The sequence below is a fragment of the Epinephelus fuscoguttatus genome, linkage group LG15 (assembly GCF_011397635.1).
Source record: "Epinephelus fuscoguttatus linkage group LG15, E.fuscoguttatus.final_Chr_v1".
NCBI classification, from domain to species: Eukaryota; Metazoa; Chordata; class Actinopteri; order Perciformes; family Serranidae; genus Epinephelus; species Epinephelus fuscoguttatus.
In genome coordinates this window covers 22,583,275-22,597,236 of record NC_064766.1, presented here as the reverse complement: position 1 = coordinate 22,597,236, position 13,962 = coordinate 22,583,275, and the positions used below count along the sequence as shown (strand labels likewise).

Sequence of the window (13,962 nt, the reverse complement as noted above, 5' to 3'; positions counted from 1 at the left end):
AGCAAAAGGAAAAGGACCAGTGACGTATACCCACCCCTCTCTGTGTGTGAATGTGTGTCTCCAGGTGTGGGTGGGTGTCACAGGATGGAGGATGGAGATGTGAAATGTGTTTAGAGTAGGTTACACAGCAATTGACCTTGAGACGACAAACACAGTTGGTTTATGGGTTTTAGCAACAACAGATATACATTCAGAATTTATACATCCCAGTTTCAGTGGAGCTGTGGGGGCTTTGTACAAAAGCATCAAGTGACGGAGAGAGCAGATCCATCTATCCATAAATATAACATTCACCTTCGTGAGATGACAACACTGCATGCATCATAGTTTTTGTGCCCTTTTAATAACCTTGACATGGACAATAACACTGAGACATCAGAGGGAATCCAGCCTGGAGGGCATTGGCTTGCAACCCAGTCCTCAGAAAAAATGTTGCCATTGTACTTTTCTGCAAACCAGGGCTATGTTACATTTGCATGTAATTATTGAGTATACATTAAAACTTTATGTTTCAACAATGCTGCGGTTAATGTGCGGTTAGGTTGACACACAAAACCCCTCAATTTTGGTGAGGAAAATATCATGTTTTGACTTTTAAACAGCCAGATTTAGAAGCACAATCCCTGCTGTAAACAAACAACTGCTTTTCCTGCTACTATCCCCGCTGGAAAAAAAACATTGGTCAATTAAAAAAAACACCCACATTTGGGGGCTGAAAAGCCATTTAAAAAGGAGCAACAGGTTGCTAAAAAACACCCGCCTTGGGGGATAAAAAGCTGTTGAAAAATCACAAGGGGGAGTGAAAAAAGACATGTTTAGGAGCTAAAAACCCACAGGAAAAACAGCAACAGGCCCCTAATAACACCAATGTTTGGGGGCTAGAAAACTGTTGAAAAACCACCAGGGGTGCTTAAAAAAGGCTCATGCTTGGGGGCTGAAAACCCACAGGAATCCATAAAAAACACCCATGTTTGTGGGCTATAAAGTCGCTGAGAAAAAGAGATATGTCGCTTAAACACCTGAATCTGGGGGCTACAAAGCCACATGAAAAACAGCTATAGGTTGCTTCAAAATATCCATATTTTGGGACTAAAAACCAGCTGGAGAAAGGGCCAAGGGTCCCTAATAAACACCCACATTTTGGGAGCTAAAAATTTGCTGGAAACACAACCACGATCCCTAAAAAACACAGATGTTTGGGGACTAAAAATGGGTCGCTAAAACACACCATATGTCACTTATACACCCACATTTGGGGGCTAAAAAGCCACAGGAAAAACAGCTGCAGGTTGCTACAAAGCACCCATGTTTTGGGACGAATAGCCCAAAGGAAAAAGAGCTGAGGGTCTCTAATAAACATCCATGTTTGCGGGCTAAAAAGTCACTTGTATCACAGTGACAGGTTCCTAAAAAAACACCCATGTTTGGGGGCTGAAAAGCCACAGGAAACACAACCACAATCCCCAAAGAACACCTACCTTGGGGGGTAAAAGCTGCAGGAGAAACAGCATCAGGCCCCTGTGGGGCTAAAAAGTCATTGAAAAACTGCCAGGGGTAGTTAAAAACAACCCATGTTTGGGAGCTAAAAAGCTACAGAAAATTACAGCAACAAGTCCCCGAAAACCACCCATGTTTACATGATAAAAGGCTACAGGACACACAGACTCAGATCCCTAATAAACACTCATGTTTGTGGGATAATAAGCTACAGGAAAAATAGTGATGGGTCCTTGAAAAACACCCATATTTGGGGGCTAAAAAGCTGCTGAAAAAACAGCTACAGGTCCCTAAATACACCCACATTCAGGGGGTAAACTAGAGGGAAAAACAGTGACTGATCCCTTAAAAGCACTTATGCTTGAGGGGCTAAAAAGCCACTGAAAAACCGACAGGGGTAGTAAAAAAACAGACCCAAGTCTGGGAGCTAAAAATCCACAGGAAAAACAGCCACAGGTCCCTAAATAATGCCCACATTTGCGGGATAAAAAGCCACAGGATGCACAGATACAGATCCCTAAAAATACCCATATTTGTGGGATAATAAGCTGCAGGAAAAACAACGATGGGTCCCTGAAAAACACCTACGTTTGGGGGCTACAAAGCCATAGGAGAGTCAGTCACAGGTCCCTAAATACACCCACAATTGGGGGCTAAACTGCAGGAAAAAACAGCAACAGGTCCCAAAAAAACACCTATGTTTGGGGGCCAAAAAAAAAACAGGAAACACAGCAGTGTCCCTGAAAAACACCCCTGTTCGGGGGCTAAAAAGCTGCAGGAAACACAGTGATGGATCGCAAAAAAACACCCTCATTTTGGGGGCTAAACACACAGCAATGACCTGCTAAATCACGGCCGGTTTTTGTTGGTTCTCTAACAGTGGTCTGCAGCTTGGCAGCCATCTTGCCTTGGTGTCACACCATCCACCATTCCCTCCACCTCTTGATGACAAAGTCAGCTCATGTACTACGTGACTTTACAAACACTGACATGATACATGTGAAACGTGTTAATGTAACATAATTGTGGTTTTCAGAAACATATATTGCCAACGTTTCCCTCTGTGGACTGGGCTGTGACTTATTGTCATCCTAATGACTGTGTCCTGGGGCCTAGCGGCTATGTCAAGCCAGGTGTAACTTATTCAGGTGAGTGCGCGTCCACGGCTTTCTTAAATAGACCACATGGGTCGATCACAGTTTCACTGATGCACCAATCGAGAGGACACGTGTGGCTTACTTCTCGCCCAGTGAGCAGCGTGTCATCAGGGACACTTATGAGGAGGTTAAACACATAATAACTAAAAAAGGAAACAGCAGAAGTTATTAAGCAGAGAGAAAATGTGTGGCGCAGTGACGTCACCATGGACGTCGCCGCCATGTTGATGGCTACGGGCAGCTTCGTGAACGTAAACAAACGCAGTAGTTGAGTCGCATCGAGTGGTTGAAAGCGAGGAGAAAGATGTTAAAATGCCAGAAAGGAAAGGGAATTTACCGGGATACATTAATCCACGAAGCCAGGGACTGGTATATGGAGAAAATGAAGGCTATAAATGGTTTGGACCCATACGAAATTCCGAATAAAGAGTGGAGCAGTGACGAGGAGCTACTGCCGCAGTTCCGTACAACAGACATCTTCGCCTACCTTGTGTGCGGTGTGAGTGCCTACACTTCGGAGCAGTTCTGAAGTTATAAATCATTAGAGTCTCATGTGCAGTTCACAAATGGATGGGTGCAGGAGCTTCAGACCCTGGACAGGTCACCAGACTATCACAGGGCTGACACATAGAGACAGACAACCATTCACACTCACGTTCACACCCACACACGGCCAATTTAGAGTCACCAGTTGACCTGCATGTCTTTGGATTGTGGGAGGAAGCTGGAGTACCTGGAGAAAACCTACGCTGACACAGTAAGAACATGCAAACTCTGCACAGAAGGGCTCCCACACCCTCCCTGCCCAAATGAAAATTTGGATGTTAAATACATAATTTTATGTCAAAGCCATGGGGAGCCACTGGAGAGGGTCTAAAGAGCAGCATACGTCTCCAGAGACTGAGGTTGCCTACCTGTTCTAACCACAACTAAGTGTTTTTTGTCTCTAAATCTATCCACATTAACCACAGTGTTGTTGAAATAAAGAAACATAAAGTTTTACGCAATAATGTACAAAATGTAGCACAACTGTGGTTTGCATTAACGTACAATGCCAACATTTATCTTGACGACTGGGTTGCACAATGGGAAAGGTGACCAACAGCTACATTGGACCTTTCTCACAGCAGACTTTTGGACTTTTCATGTCAGGTACAGCACAGGTGAAGTCAAACAATGACAGAAATATGTATTTGCTGTTTGGAGAAGATGGGGCTCAGTTAGAAAATATCATGTTTAGCTTTAATTTTTTTGTATTTCCAAGTACAAAAGTTTCCATGAACAAGAGCCTCAGCTTTGTCCACAATAAATATTTATTAGCAGGTTTTCACACACATCTACATAATGCACAAAGACTGTGCAAAAAAGTTTTGTAGATTAAAATAAGTACATTTCTCCAATAGTTATAAGATGTTGTTAGCAGAGATATCTGGTGACAAGAACTAATGTCTCCTTTTTAGGGGGCGATTTGAGAAGGAGGACACGGCTTGTGTCTGTTCACTTGCTTTTCTTCTTCATCGTCATCTGATGGTGAGGAGGAGGAGCAAGATGAAGAGGAGCAGCTTGAACTCTGAGATGACTCCTCGTCACTCCCAGAGTCGCTGTTATCATCGTCGTCATCGTCATCTTCATCTTCCTCAGTGCTTTGCTCTGCCTCTTGGTCTAATGGAAAAAAGGCACGACACAAACTCGTGTATGAAATTTCATACCAACATACTATTCAATACACTAAATGTCATGAGGAGTTTGCGGCCGGCTGGTGGACGCAAACGCAGGAGGCTGCAGGCAACAGGAACTCAAAGAAGTAGGTTTTTATTCAAGGTTTGTGCAGACAAACAACAACATCAAGGATCCAATAATAACTGAACTGAAAACCAGAACCACATACAACCTAATGTGACGAGGGGATTAAGTGCAGGTGGAGAGATGGGTGTAAGCTCTTTCACACCTGCCCTGTTTGGTTCAGTTCAATCAAACTCGAGCTTGTTTGCCCCCTAAGTGCGGTTTGTTTGGACAGGTGTGAACACAGCAATCACACTCAGGTGTACACCAAAACAACCGGACTGAGACCTTCTTGAAGAGGTGGTCTCAGTCCAGTTACAAACGGTTCGTTTGTGGTGAGAACGTGTTCCGACCTCGATCTGAACCAACTGCAGTCACATGACACATTGTTTGGGTTAAACATGAGCATGTTACAGTCCTGGAGGATTATTAATGTGCACCTCCTCCTGTACTGCCTTAATATGCACATTCAGCACATCCAATGCATCAAAACATTGTTTTCTAGTTGGAGCCGCACCTCGTTTTCAAACTGTATGGTTTAGGGATGGGCAGCACAAGCAAAAACACTATTTGAAAATCATGGTAACTATTCGATGATTTTTCGAATAATCGCACCCACCCCCCACCCCCCCCGGAGCCACGCACACAGAGATCCATTCATCATTACGGCCGGGCTCCACCGGCTGCAAAGCGTCACGTCAGCGTAGCGTCGCGGCGTATTCATTTGGACTCCACTGACTGTGTACGGAAGCGACACGTAGAGACGCTAGCGGGGTTGTTTACCGTTTGCTGAGCCGAGAGGCTGCATGTAGGCTGCATGAAATGTTAAAGCATTTTCCACCCAAGTTATTACATATATTTGAGTTATCTACAAGTTTACTGTACTGTTTGTCATCTACTCACTTTCAAATGTCCGCCACGGACATTTACACAATGTCACGGATAAACATGGGTAAATGCATGGAAAAAATCATCACATATCACCTCTGATAATGGTTTATTCATTTAAAAACACATTGTGCTCGTTTAGCACACTATTTCATGTAGTTTTTATCTGCTGGAGGGTCGCGTAGGGGAGCGTAGCGCGACAAAAATAGAAGAGCCGCGTAAAATAGAGAGTTGTCGCGCGGCAGACGGGGGTTGCCGGTGGAGCCGCTGTAATTGATTAACGGGGGCGAGCTGCTACGGGACTCGCGCTGCAGACGTGTCGCGCCGCTGAGCCCAGCCGTACATCCTTCGCCGCCTCCTGCGTGCCTCGCTCTCAAATGACTGTGCATACTTGTTGTAGACTTGTGATACGCAAGCTTTGCCTCACAGAGTTTGCACTGCACCCCATTTTCGTTTATTTTGTCGAAGTTGTTCCACACGGAACTTTTTGATGACTGCAGTAGTCTCTGCATGTTTCTCCTGTTTGTAGAAGAGCATCAAACTAGCTGGTAGCCCATCTCACACTGCTGTAGCAATCCTATACTGCCCTCGTGCAGTTAGGAGCTGAATTGCATGTCAAATAAAGGGGGGAAATAAGACGGCGAATAGTAATAGTCACATTAAAAAAATCGATTTTTCAAAATAAAACGACTATTCGAAAATTCGAAAATCGTGACCCATCCCTAGTATGGTTTGACTAAAATGAACAATGACAGCAATATAGTCCACGATGAGCAGCGCTAAAATCAACCTGCGTAGTTGTCCCTCCATTGTGACATTAGAAAGTGTCACATTTATCTTGCAAGTGTACTCTTCTTTAACGTTTGGTTTACTTCCTGGATTTTTCCCACATGGAAATTCTGACCAATCAAGAGCAGCTTTCTTGCACAAGACATTTGATCTGGTCCGCTTGTAAATGCTGCCGTGAGAACACAAACCAACTCTAGGCAATTATGCAAATTTGGAAGAAAAAATAAGTCCCTGATTCAGACCAAAGCAAGACAACTCTAGGTCTGAAAGCACCCTAACTAACGCAGAGCAGACTGTGACACTGAAACAGTATGTGAGATTTTTTAGCGTCCATATCTTTGGTCCGAAACCAGTAGTGTGTGAATTGCATTTCATTTCCAGTGAAATATTACAGCATAACACTGGACTCTATACTAGAATAACAAAAACCCACAATGCAACGAGGCACTGACGACAGCTTTCAACTAACCACTAAATTATACATAATCTACATGCTACATATTAAAAACCAGTGATTTTATCATGCAACTATTGGACTAGTTGCTCAGCTTTTCCAGTAGGCCAAATTTAAGCATTATCTGGTGACCAAGATGACAAGTTTGTCTGTGGTTTGCCCTTTCTATCAGCCCAAGAACTCCAAGAAAAACCAAAAACTCAAGAAATTCACAACCTAATCGCCAGAAAAAAATGTTGGCATTGTGCATTTCTGCAACCCACAGATAGGTATGTAGGGGATATGTTGAAATGTTTATGTTTGAACAACACTGCAGTTAACGTGTGGTTATGTTTAGTCACAAAAACACTTTGTTATGGTTAGGAAAAGAAGGCATAGCCTAAACTGCCTGACATAGGGGCAGAATCACTGTTGGAAACACAGCAACGTCATAGTAGAAGTGCTTGAAGATGACGGTAGCGATTACTTTGGCACAGGTTACCGTGGTTACGTGCCTTCAGCTGGCACAGATGCTCTTAGGAAGTGACGTTGTAATTATAGCTCAGATACATACAACTGTTAAGTCTCACAAAAGCATGTTGCACATATTGGATATGTAGTGTGCAGTGTGTCATTTCAGACGCAGCGTTTGTGTCTGTATGGATGGACTCTGCTCTCACCCTCCAACAGCTTCTTGTGGATCAGTGGGAGAAACTCAGAGGCCTCAGGATTGTCTGGCTCATAGATGAGGACTGGAATGAGGAGAGAAGAGGCAACGTTGGCTGACTTCACCGGTGGCTGGTTTATTGATTGACAGACATACGGGTGATGGCTGCAGGATACATACTCATCTGACACAGCTTGCTGGCCAGCTGAAAGTCTCTGTCCATCACAGCTCTGAGGAACTGAAACCACACATTTTCACCTCAGATTCAATTTTCAAGAATATCCAATGTTGAGTAAAAAATATATCTCTGACTAAAACCAAGGATTCAAATGATTTTTTGGCATTTAAAATAAAACTAAACGACAGTTTATCCCACCCTCTCAGCACAGCATGAGTGTGGAATAACTTTACCTCCATTATCAGCTCCACTGGTGCCTTAATGTCTTCATCATCAGAGTCCTCTTCCTCGGTCTGTTCTTCCTCTCCAGGTGCGGAGAGAGGCTCAGCTGGTGGAGGAGAATGCATCGCTCCGCCTGACAACCATTAAAACCATCATCAGCTTCTTTCTTGCCTCATTTCTTACTTTGCATTTACAACAACATACCTGTTAGTGCTGAGCCTGGAGTCTTCCTCATGTCTTTCATTTTCAGCTCGTCATCGTGCGCTGCAGTCGACTGTCTGTGTTCTTCAACCCTGTAATCACATTTAAGACTTAAAACTGAGTGTTGGTGATATTTCATTTGTCTGATCACCTCCTGTGTGAATTCAGAGTACAGACCTCTGTGATATGTTGATCAGTTCCTCTGGTGAGCGCTCTGCAGGAGAACCACAAACATACAAGACATTTCATTTAGACAGAAAAATCCTTGCATTGATTCTAAATATTTTTCGGCACCACAGATAGTAGTATTTAAAGGGAAAGTTTGGATTTTTTGAAGTGGAGCTATATGAGGTACTAGCTTAGAGAAGCTAAGAAATGTACTGCTATGGATGGGGGCAGCAGCAGAATGTATTTTAGCCACTTAAAAAAAAATCAGTATCAGTTTAAGTGTACGCTATATTTTGAATATTTTCACCACTTTACCTCGGTGCAGACAGCGTGTCAGTACTCCAGTCTGCTTCTCCAAACTGTGTGCATGCTGACTGTGTTCTGCTGTAGGTAATACATTGACTATGGATAAGCAAACTTGGAACCCATCGGCTATTGGTCTGATGATAATTAGCTTCTTGGGCTGAGGGCCAATATTTCAGCGGATATCCAAGTATATAATATAAAGTATAAATATTCAACTCACTCTAACAGTCTGGAGTAAGGATGCACGATGGTATCAACACATCATCGGTATCGGCCAATATCGGCTTTAAAATGAACTATTACAATCGGCCAACATGCCTTTTCTTAATTTGCACAATTAATAAATATTACCTACATTGAAAACCACTGTATTTCATGTCTCCATCTGCTGGTGTGCCACTACGATAAGAGTATGCATATATAATATGATGTTAATTCCACTACAGAAGAGACCCTGATAATTACTTAAAAAGACAATGGAAAAACAGTTGATATATGAGTATCGGTATCGGCCCCTATTCTGGAGATAAGATGAGGAAAAATGACACAGATAGTAAAGTTTACTTTTGGTGTAACCTGACTTTGTTTGTGAGTCACTACATTTTCCAGAATGACTTCTGATTAACTCAAGCATGCACATACGCATTCATCCATGTGCTTATGGGAGTGATGAACAGCAACTGCGAAAAAAAGTTTCTCATTCATGATGAGGCAAAGCATGCATTCCTCTACATGTCTGAGGGTTGCATTGCATTTTTGTCCTTTGAGACTGATTTGGGTTAAGACATTATTATTTTTGCATGTTCAGACACAGACTTCTCTCTGCTTAATTGTGAAATAGAACTGATGAGGTGAGTCCACTGTGAGATATTCTGCTTATGGGAGTGATGAACAGCAACTGCAAAAAAAAAGTTTCTCATTCATGATGAGGCAAAGCATGCATTCCTCTACATGTCTGAGGGTTGCATTGCATTTTTGTCCTTTGAGACTGATTTGGGTTAAGACATTATTATTTTTGCATGTTCAGACACAGACTTCTCTCTGCTTAATTGTGAAATAGAACTGATGAGGTGAGTCCACTGTGAGATATTCTGTCAAGTTTATGCTGTTTGTGTCCACTTCCTGTTTAATTTTTAAATGTATTCTGATTGCTTTTAGTGTTCCTTTTACTTCCCGAGTTTTCCTGCCTTTGTTAATTACTTCATGTGTTTCACCTGTGTCTTGTTCCTCTCACCTGTGTGTAGATAGTACTCAATGGTTGTGTATTTAAAGCCCAGTGTTTCCCCTATCCAGTTGCCTGATTGTCATTGTTGCCCTAGTGTGTCCATGCTCTCCAGCCTTTTCCTTTTGTTTGATTCCTTGGTTTTTGACTCTGCTTGGATTAATGGACTTTGCTTTTTGTTTGATTTCCTTTTCTGCCTTCACGTGTTTGACCCCTGACCTCCTAAGTAAAGATTTGGATTTGATAAACTGTTCTTGGTGTTTAGGGTTTTCCTCTGCCACTGAGTCCAGTTTTGTACTCGATCGTTACACACTGTCACATACCATCTGAATCCTGCACCTCCCCACTTGGAAGCCCAGACTTTTGAGTCTCCTGGCAAGAAACGTTAAAGAAATAAAAGAATTTCATTACAGCAGTGAAGCAAATCATGTTCCTGTCAATCCAGTCTTGGTGCCGTCTATCTCAGAATGCCCACCTGTACAGAACGAGGCACTGCGCGGGCAGGAAGGCTCCTGCTGGATGCAAAATGGGAAAAATAAAGATAGTGGATGAGCATGGTGTGTTACGACAGAAATGTATATTTGTAAAGATGGAACTTTTCTCACCGAGGTTTATCAGAGACTGCCTTTCTCTCCATTTTGTCTAAAACATAAAATATAATCATGAAAAATGGTGGATCTCAAATGAATTCTTGTGAAACTCAAATGAATCCAGACTTATTTCCTTTTTTTTTTTTTTTTTTAAGACTGACATGATGGTCTCATCATGTCAGTCTTAAAAAAAAAAAAGGAAATAAGTCTGGATGTGATGTTTTGTTGACGGACGTGAAGTCTGAATTACATCTTACCTTTGGGTTTGTGCGTCTCAGCATGAGCAGAGGTGACTCCTGCTGCCACCTATGTCCAGAGATCGAAATTAATAATCATACAGTGAAGTGTATTTGTGTCTAACAACACAGAATATCCACAATGTATATTTCATACATAGAATATTAGAGTGTTGTAATAGATCAGACATGTTGACTCTTTTCCATAGTGTTTACCTGTTTCTGTGAACTGGTGGACGATGTCCCCAAACACTCTAACCTGGACATCAAATCACAGCAGTGAAAAAAATGTAAATGTCTGTTTGTAAATTAATTTGGGTCATAAAATCCTAACGTTTCCATATGGGGTTAAAGTTTATATGTGGCACTTCAGTGTTAGCTAGCAGTGGTGGAAGAAGTATTCAGATACTTACGTAAAAGCACTTATACCACGCTATGAAAACATTCCTCTACAAGTAGTAGGCCTCCATTCAAAACATTACTGAACTAAAAGTATATCTCAGCAGAAAGCACTTACACTCTGTTTTCCTATTCAATCTGATGTTTTTGGATTCATAAAACTGCTGCATTAATGTATAGACCTATATGTTGTATTTTAATGCTGTTCATGTTTAAGGTGGAGCTCATTTTAACTCCTTTATATACTGTTGGGTAGTTTAATCTACAGCAATGTATCATGGTCTATATGATCATCATATGTTGGTTAAAAGTCAACTTTTCATAGTGTCAGAAAAACAGCCCAGTTTTCAGCTTTGTGACGATTAATTTTCCTGCTGATCAAAGAGGGTTTTAAAGAGTTTATTTATCTATAGAGGAATGAGAATTTTCTTAATACATGAAGGAACACTTCATCCTTCAGTTTATCACAAACATTCAACATCAACACAACTGGAGATTCATAGTTTTCACTGGACAGGAAGGGGATAAAAAAACTGTCATCTGGAAAGCAACTAAAGCCATCAGACAAATGTAGTGCAGTAAAAAGCAAAATATTTATCTCTGTGATGCAGCGGAGTAAAAATATAAAGTAGCATAAAATGGAAATATTTAAATTAAGTGGTACAAGTAGCTTCTGAGCAGTGGCATACGGTAGTTCAGATGGGCCTGTGCACACACTGTGCGTTCCACTTCCCATACTACCACGCTATATAGTATTCCAGAAAAAGATTTAGTGTGTACCAATACATAATATGTCAAATGCCGTATGCCAAAAATACCAGGATGTTCTACTACATCTGGTCGTATTTGGCAGTATGCAAGCCAGCATGCTTTTCTGGCTATTCTGACCCACAATCCTCTGCACAGCGAATGACATGTTACATGGCCTGAGCTGCAAACAGATGACAGTTGACAGCTGTCAGAAAGTCACAATGACGGTTGACAGCACAGTAACAATAGGAATATTAATTAAGTAAAAATAATCACATATATTACAAACAACAGGACATAACTATAAAAATAACAACAGATAACTGCAGAAGTAATTTCACTTTTACAAATATGTCAGAATCTACAATCTGTGCAGTTATAACTTTAAAGTTAAACTACACACATTGCAAAGTAACAACAGCAGAGCTCAACGGGTTGATCTCTGTTTCTGAATTTTGTGAGTGGCGTCTGTTTTATTTTCAAGGTAACGTATATAAAAGGGAGGCTCAAAGCTCAGGGTGTAATGTTATGAGACAGTAGTATGTCCCCTTGTGTGCATACTGCATGCAGCAGTATGTACATTTAAGGGCAGGTGCAGTACATACTAAAAGTAAAGAGAAAAAGTATGCTGGCCCTAGTGCCAGATTTTTGGTCCAAACAGCGCCTGTATATTATATAGTATCCTAACATGATCAAATACAGACTTGAAGTTGGACAATATCAACATGCATATTACCAATCATCACTGCAAATCTGTATATGACTAAAATACCAAATAAAATAAGAAATTATTAATTATATAGATTTTAAAAATAGTTCATTTATAGTTTATGTAAAATCGCTCTCTATGGGCACCTCCACTCCCCACCCCATGGGCCCCAGTGCAACCATACAGCCTACATCGTCTACATTTACGCCCCTGGTACTAAATATACTTAGTTACATTCCACCACTGGTATATAGGGACTTTTTACTGCACAGTGTCTGTCTGTTTTAACTTTATATTAACTCTACCCTAGTTTTGTGTCGCTTATGTTTGGTTGGACAGTGTGGCTTTCTGTTTTGCCTTCTGAATATCCCGTATCTGCTTTTAATTTATTTGTCAAAGCACTTTGTAAACTCTGTTTTTAAAGGTGCTATATCAATAAAGTTATTATCATTATTATTTCTTAATATTATTTAAGGCTAAAATGGTATTTTTTTAATCAGAAGTTCAGGTCCACTTATTTGTATTTACCGTTATTTTATTTATTATGACAGCTACAGGCAACATTGACGGTACTGAAATACATTACTGTGTCATTAACCATCCTGCTCATTAACATGGGTAGCTAGTTCAGAGCTAGCTAACATTAGCAGGTAGCTAACGTAACATAGCTAATTAGCTGACACCAGTTGCTCACCTGCTCATTGAGGAAGATAAAGCGGCTTCAACTCAAAGAAATAAGCGGTGAAATTCTTAAATTTTCCTGTAATGTCGGATAAAGTTTTCTTGTTTATGGCTCACCCGGCTAACTAGCTAAGTTAGCTGAGGACAGACGCAACAGAATGCAAACAGTCGTTACCATAGTAACAGAGCTACTCCGAGTCGATGCTGCCTTCAGGTGCTGCCGGATATGTTGCTACCGTTGAAATATGCAGGCCAGAGACAGGCTAATTTGAAACACAGATACTTTAGTACTTGTGACATTTCAACAGCCTCAACAATGCGACGATTTCGCTTTCTTCTGTGTTCTGATGCTGAGTAGGCTATATATGTACATTTACCCCAGGTTATATCTCCTTCAGTTTGCAACAGTATGGTACAAAATTGTTTGGCTGCTTTGGGATATTTGTGACATAAAAAACCCACCAAAGAAGCATTTGAGTGCACAAAGAGTCATGTTATTATGAGTTAAGCTCAGAAATATAAGATCTTGAAGGCGTCTCTTATAGCCCCCTGTCTTACACATAGCCGAGCTGTTTCCATCCACCCTCCATGTCGGCCATATTTCATCCAATAAGTAGCTGTAACTGCTACATTAGCTGCGCATACATCGAAAGAGCTGCCCTCAGTCTTGAATCTGTGTGTGTGTGTGTGTGTGTGTGTGTGTGTGTGTGTGTGTGTGTGTGTGTGTGTGTGAGAATGTGAGAATGTGATGATGGAGGTATTGTGTGTGTGTGTGTGGTTAATAGGTTCAGGTCTCCACAGTGCTTGGCTGCATTGTTTCACGGTTGTCTTGCAATCTCAGGAAGATATAAACTGTCAGACTGACAGGCTGAAGGCTTCTCACAGAGACTAAATGAGCACATGACTGACAGGCTGCTCATTTTCTTCCACAGTTTGAAGCACTGTTTATAGAAAGGTGAAGTTAGTTTGCAACTCCTACTTCCTCACACACACATACACACACACACACACACACACACACACACACACACACACAAACACACACATCAATTAGGCAGTGCAGTGAAGTTGCTCGGACTGAGCTCTC

General features: G+C 41.4%; 1 protein-coding gene across 2 annotated transcripts; it reads right to left on the bottom strand.

Annotated features, from left to right (window-relative positions):
• Positions 1–3,916: 3,916 nt before the first annotated feature.
• On the bottom strand, positions 3,917–13,040 carry erich2 (glutamate-rich 2). 2 transcript variants are annotated; one of them, XM_049597322.1, is made up of 12 exons: positions 12,889–13,040; positions 10,553–10,595; positions 10,358–10,406; positions 10,116–10,152; positions 9,986–10,025; positions 9,834–9,882; positions 7,992–8,028; positions 7,818–7,906; positions 7,625–7,746; positions 7,394–7,451; positions 7,227–7,298; positions 3,917–4,316 (listed from the first exon to the last, which is right to left on the bottom strand). In XM_049597322.1, exons 1-12 carry the CDS (start codon positions 12,894–12,896, stop codon positions 4,111–4,113), a joined length of 810 nt encoding a protein of 269 aa, XP_049453279.1. In that variant the 5' UTR covers positions 12,897–13,040; the 3' UTR covers positions 3,917–4,110. The 2 variants fall into 2 exon arrangements, with proteins under 2 accessions (XP_049453279.1, XP_049453280.1); XM_049597323.1 differs by having other exon boundaries at positions 9,986–10,022.
• Positions 13,041–13,962: the final 922 nt, after the last annotated feature.

What these genes read in the sequence shown, in the direction of transcription:
- erich2 (XM_049597322.1), bottom strand. An exon ending in CTGATCAACATATCACAGAG is followed by an intron (nt 7,907 to 7,991) that starts GTCTGTACTCTG and finishes ATGTGATTACAG; the next exon opens with GGTTGAAGAACACAGACAGT. An exon ending in CAGTGGAGCTGATAATGGAG is followed by an intron (nt 7,452 to 7,624) that starts GTAAAGTTATTC and finishes GTGTGGTTTCAG; the next exon opens with TTCCTCAGAGCTGTGATGGA.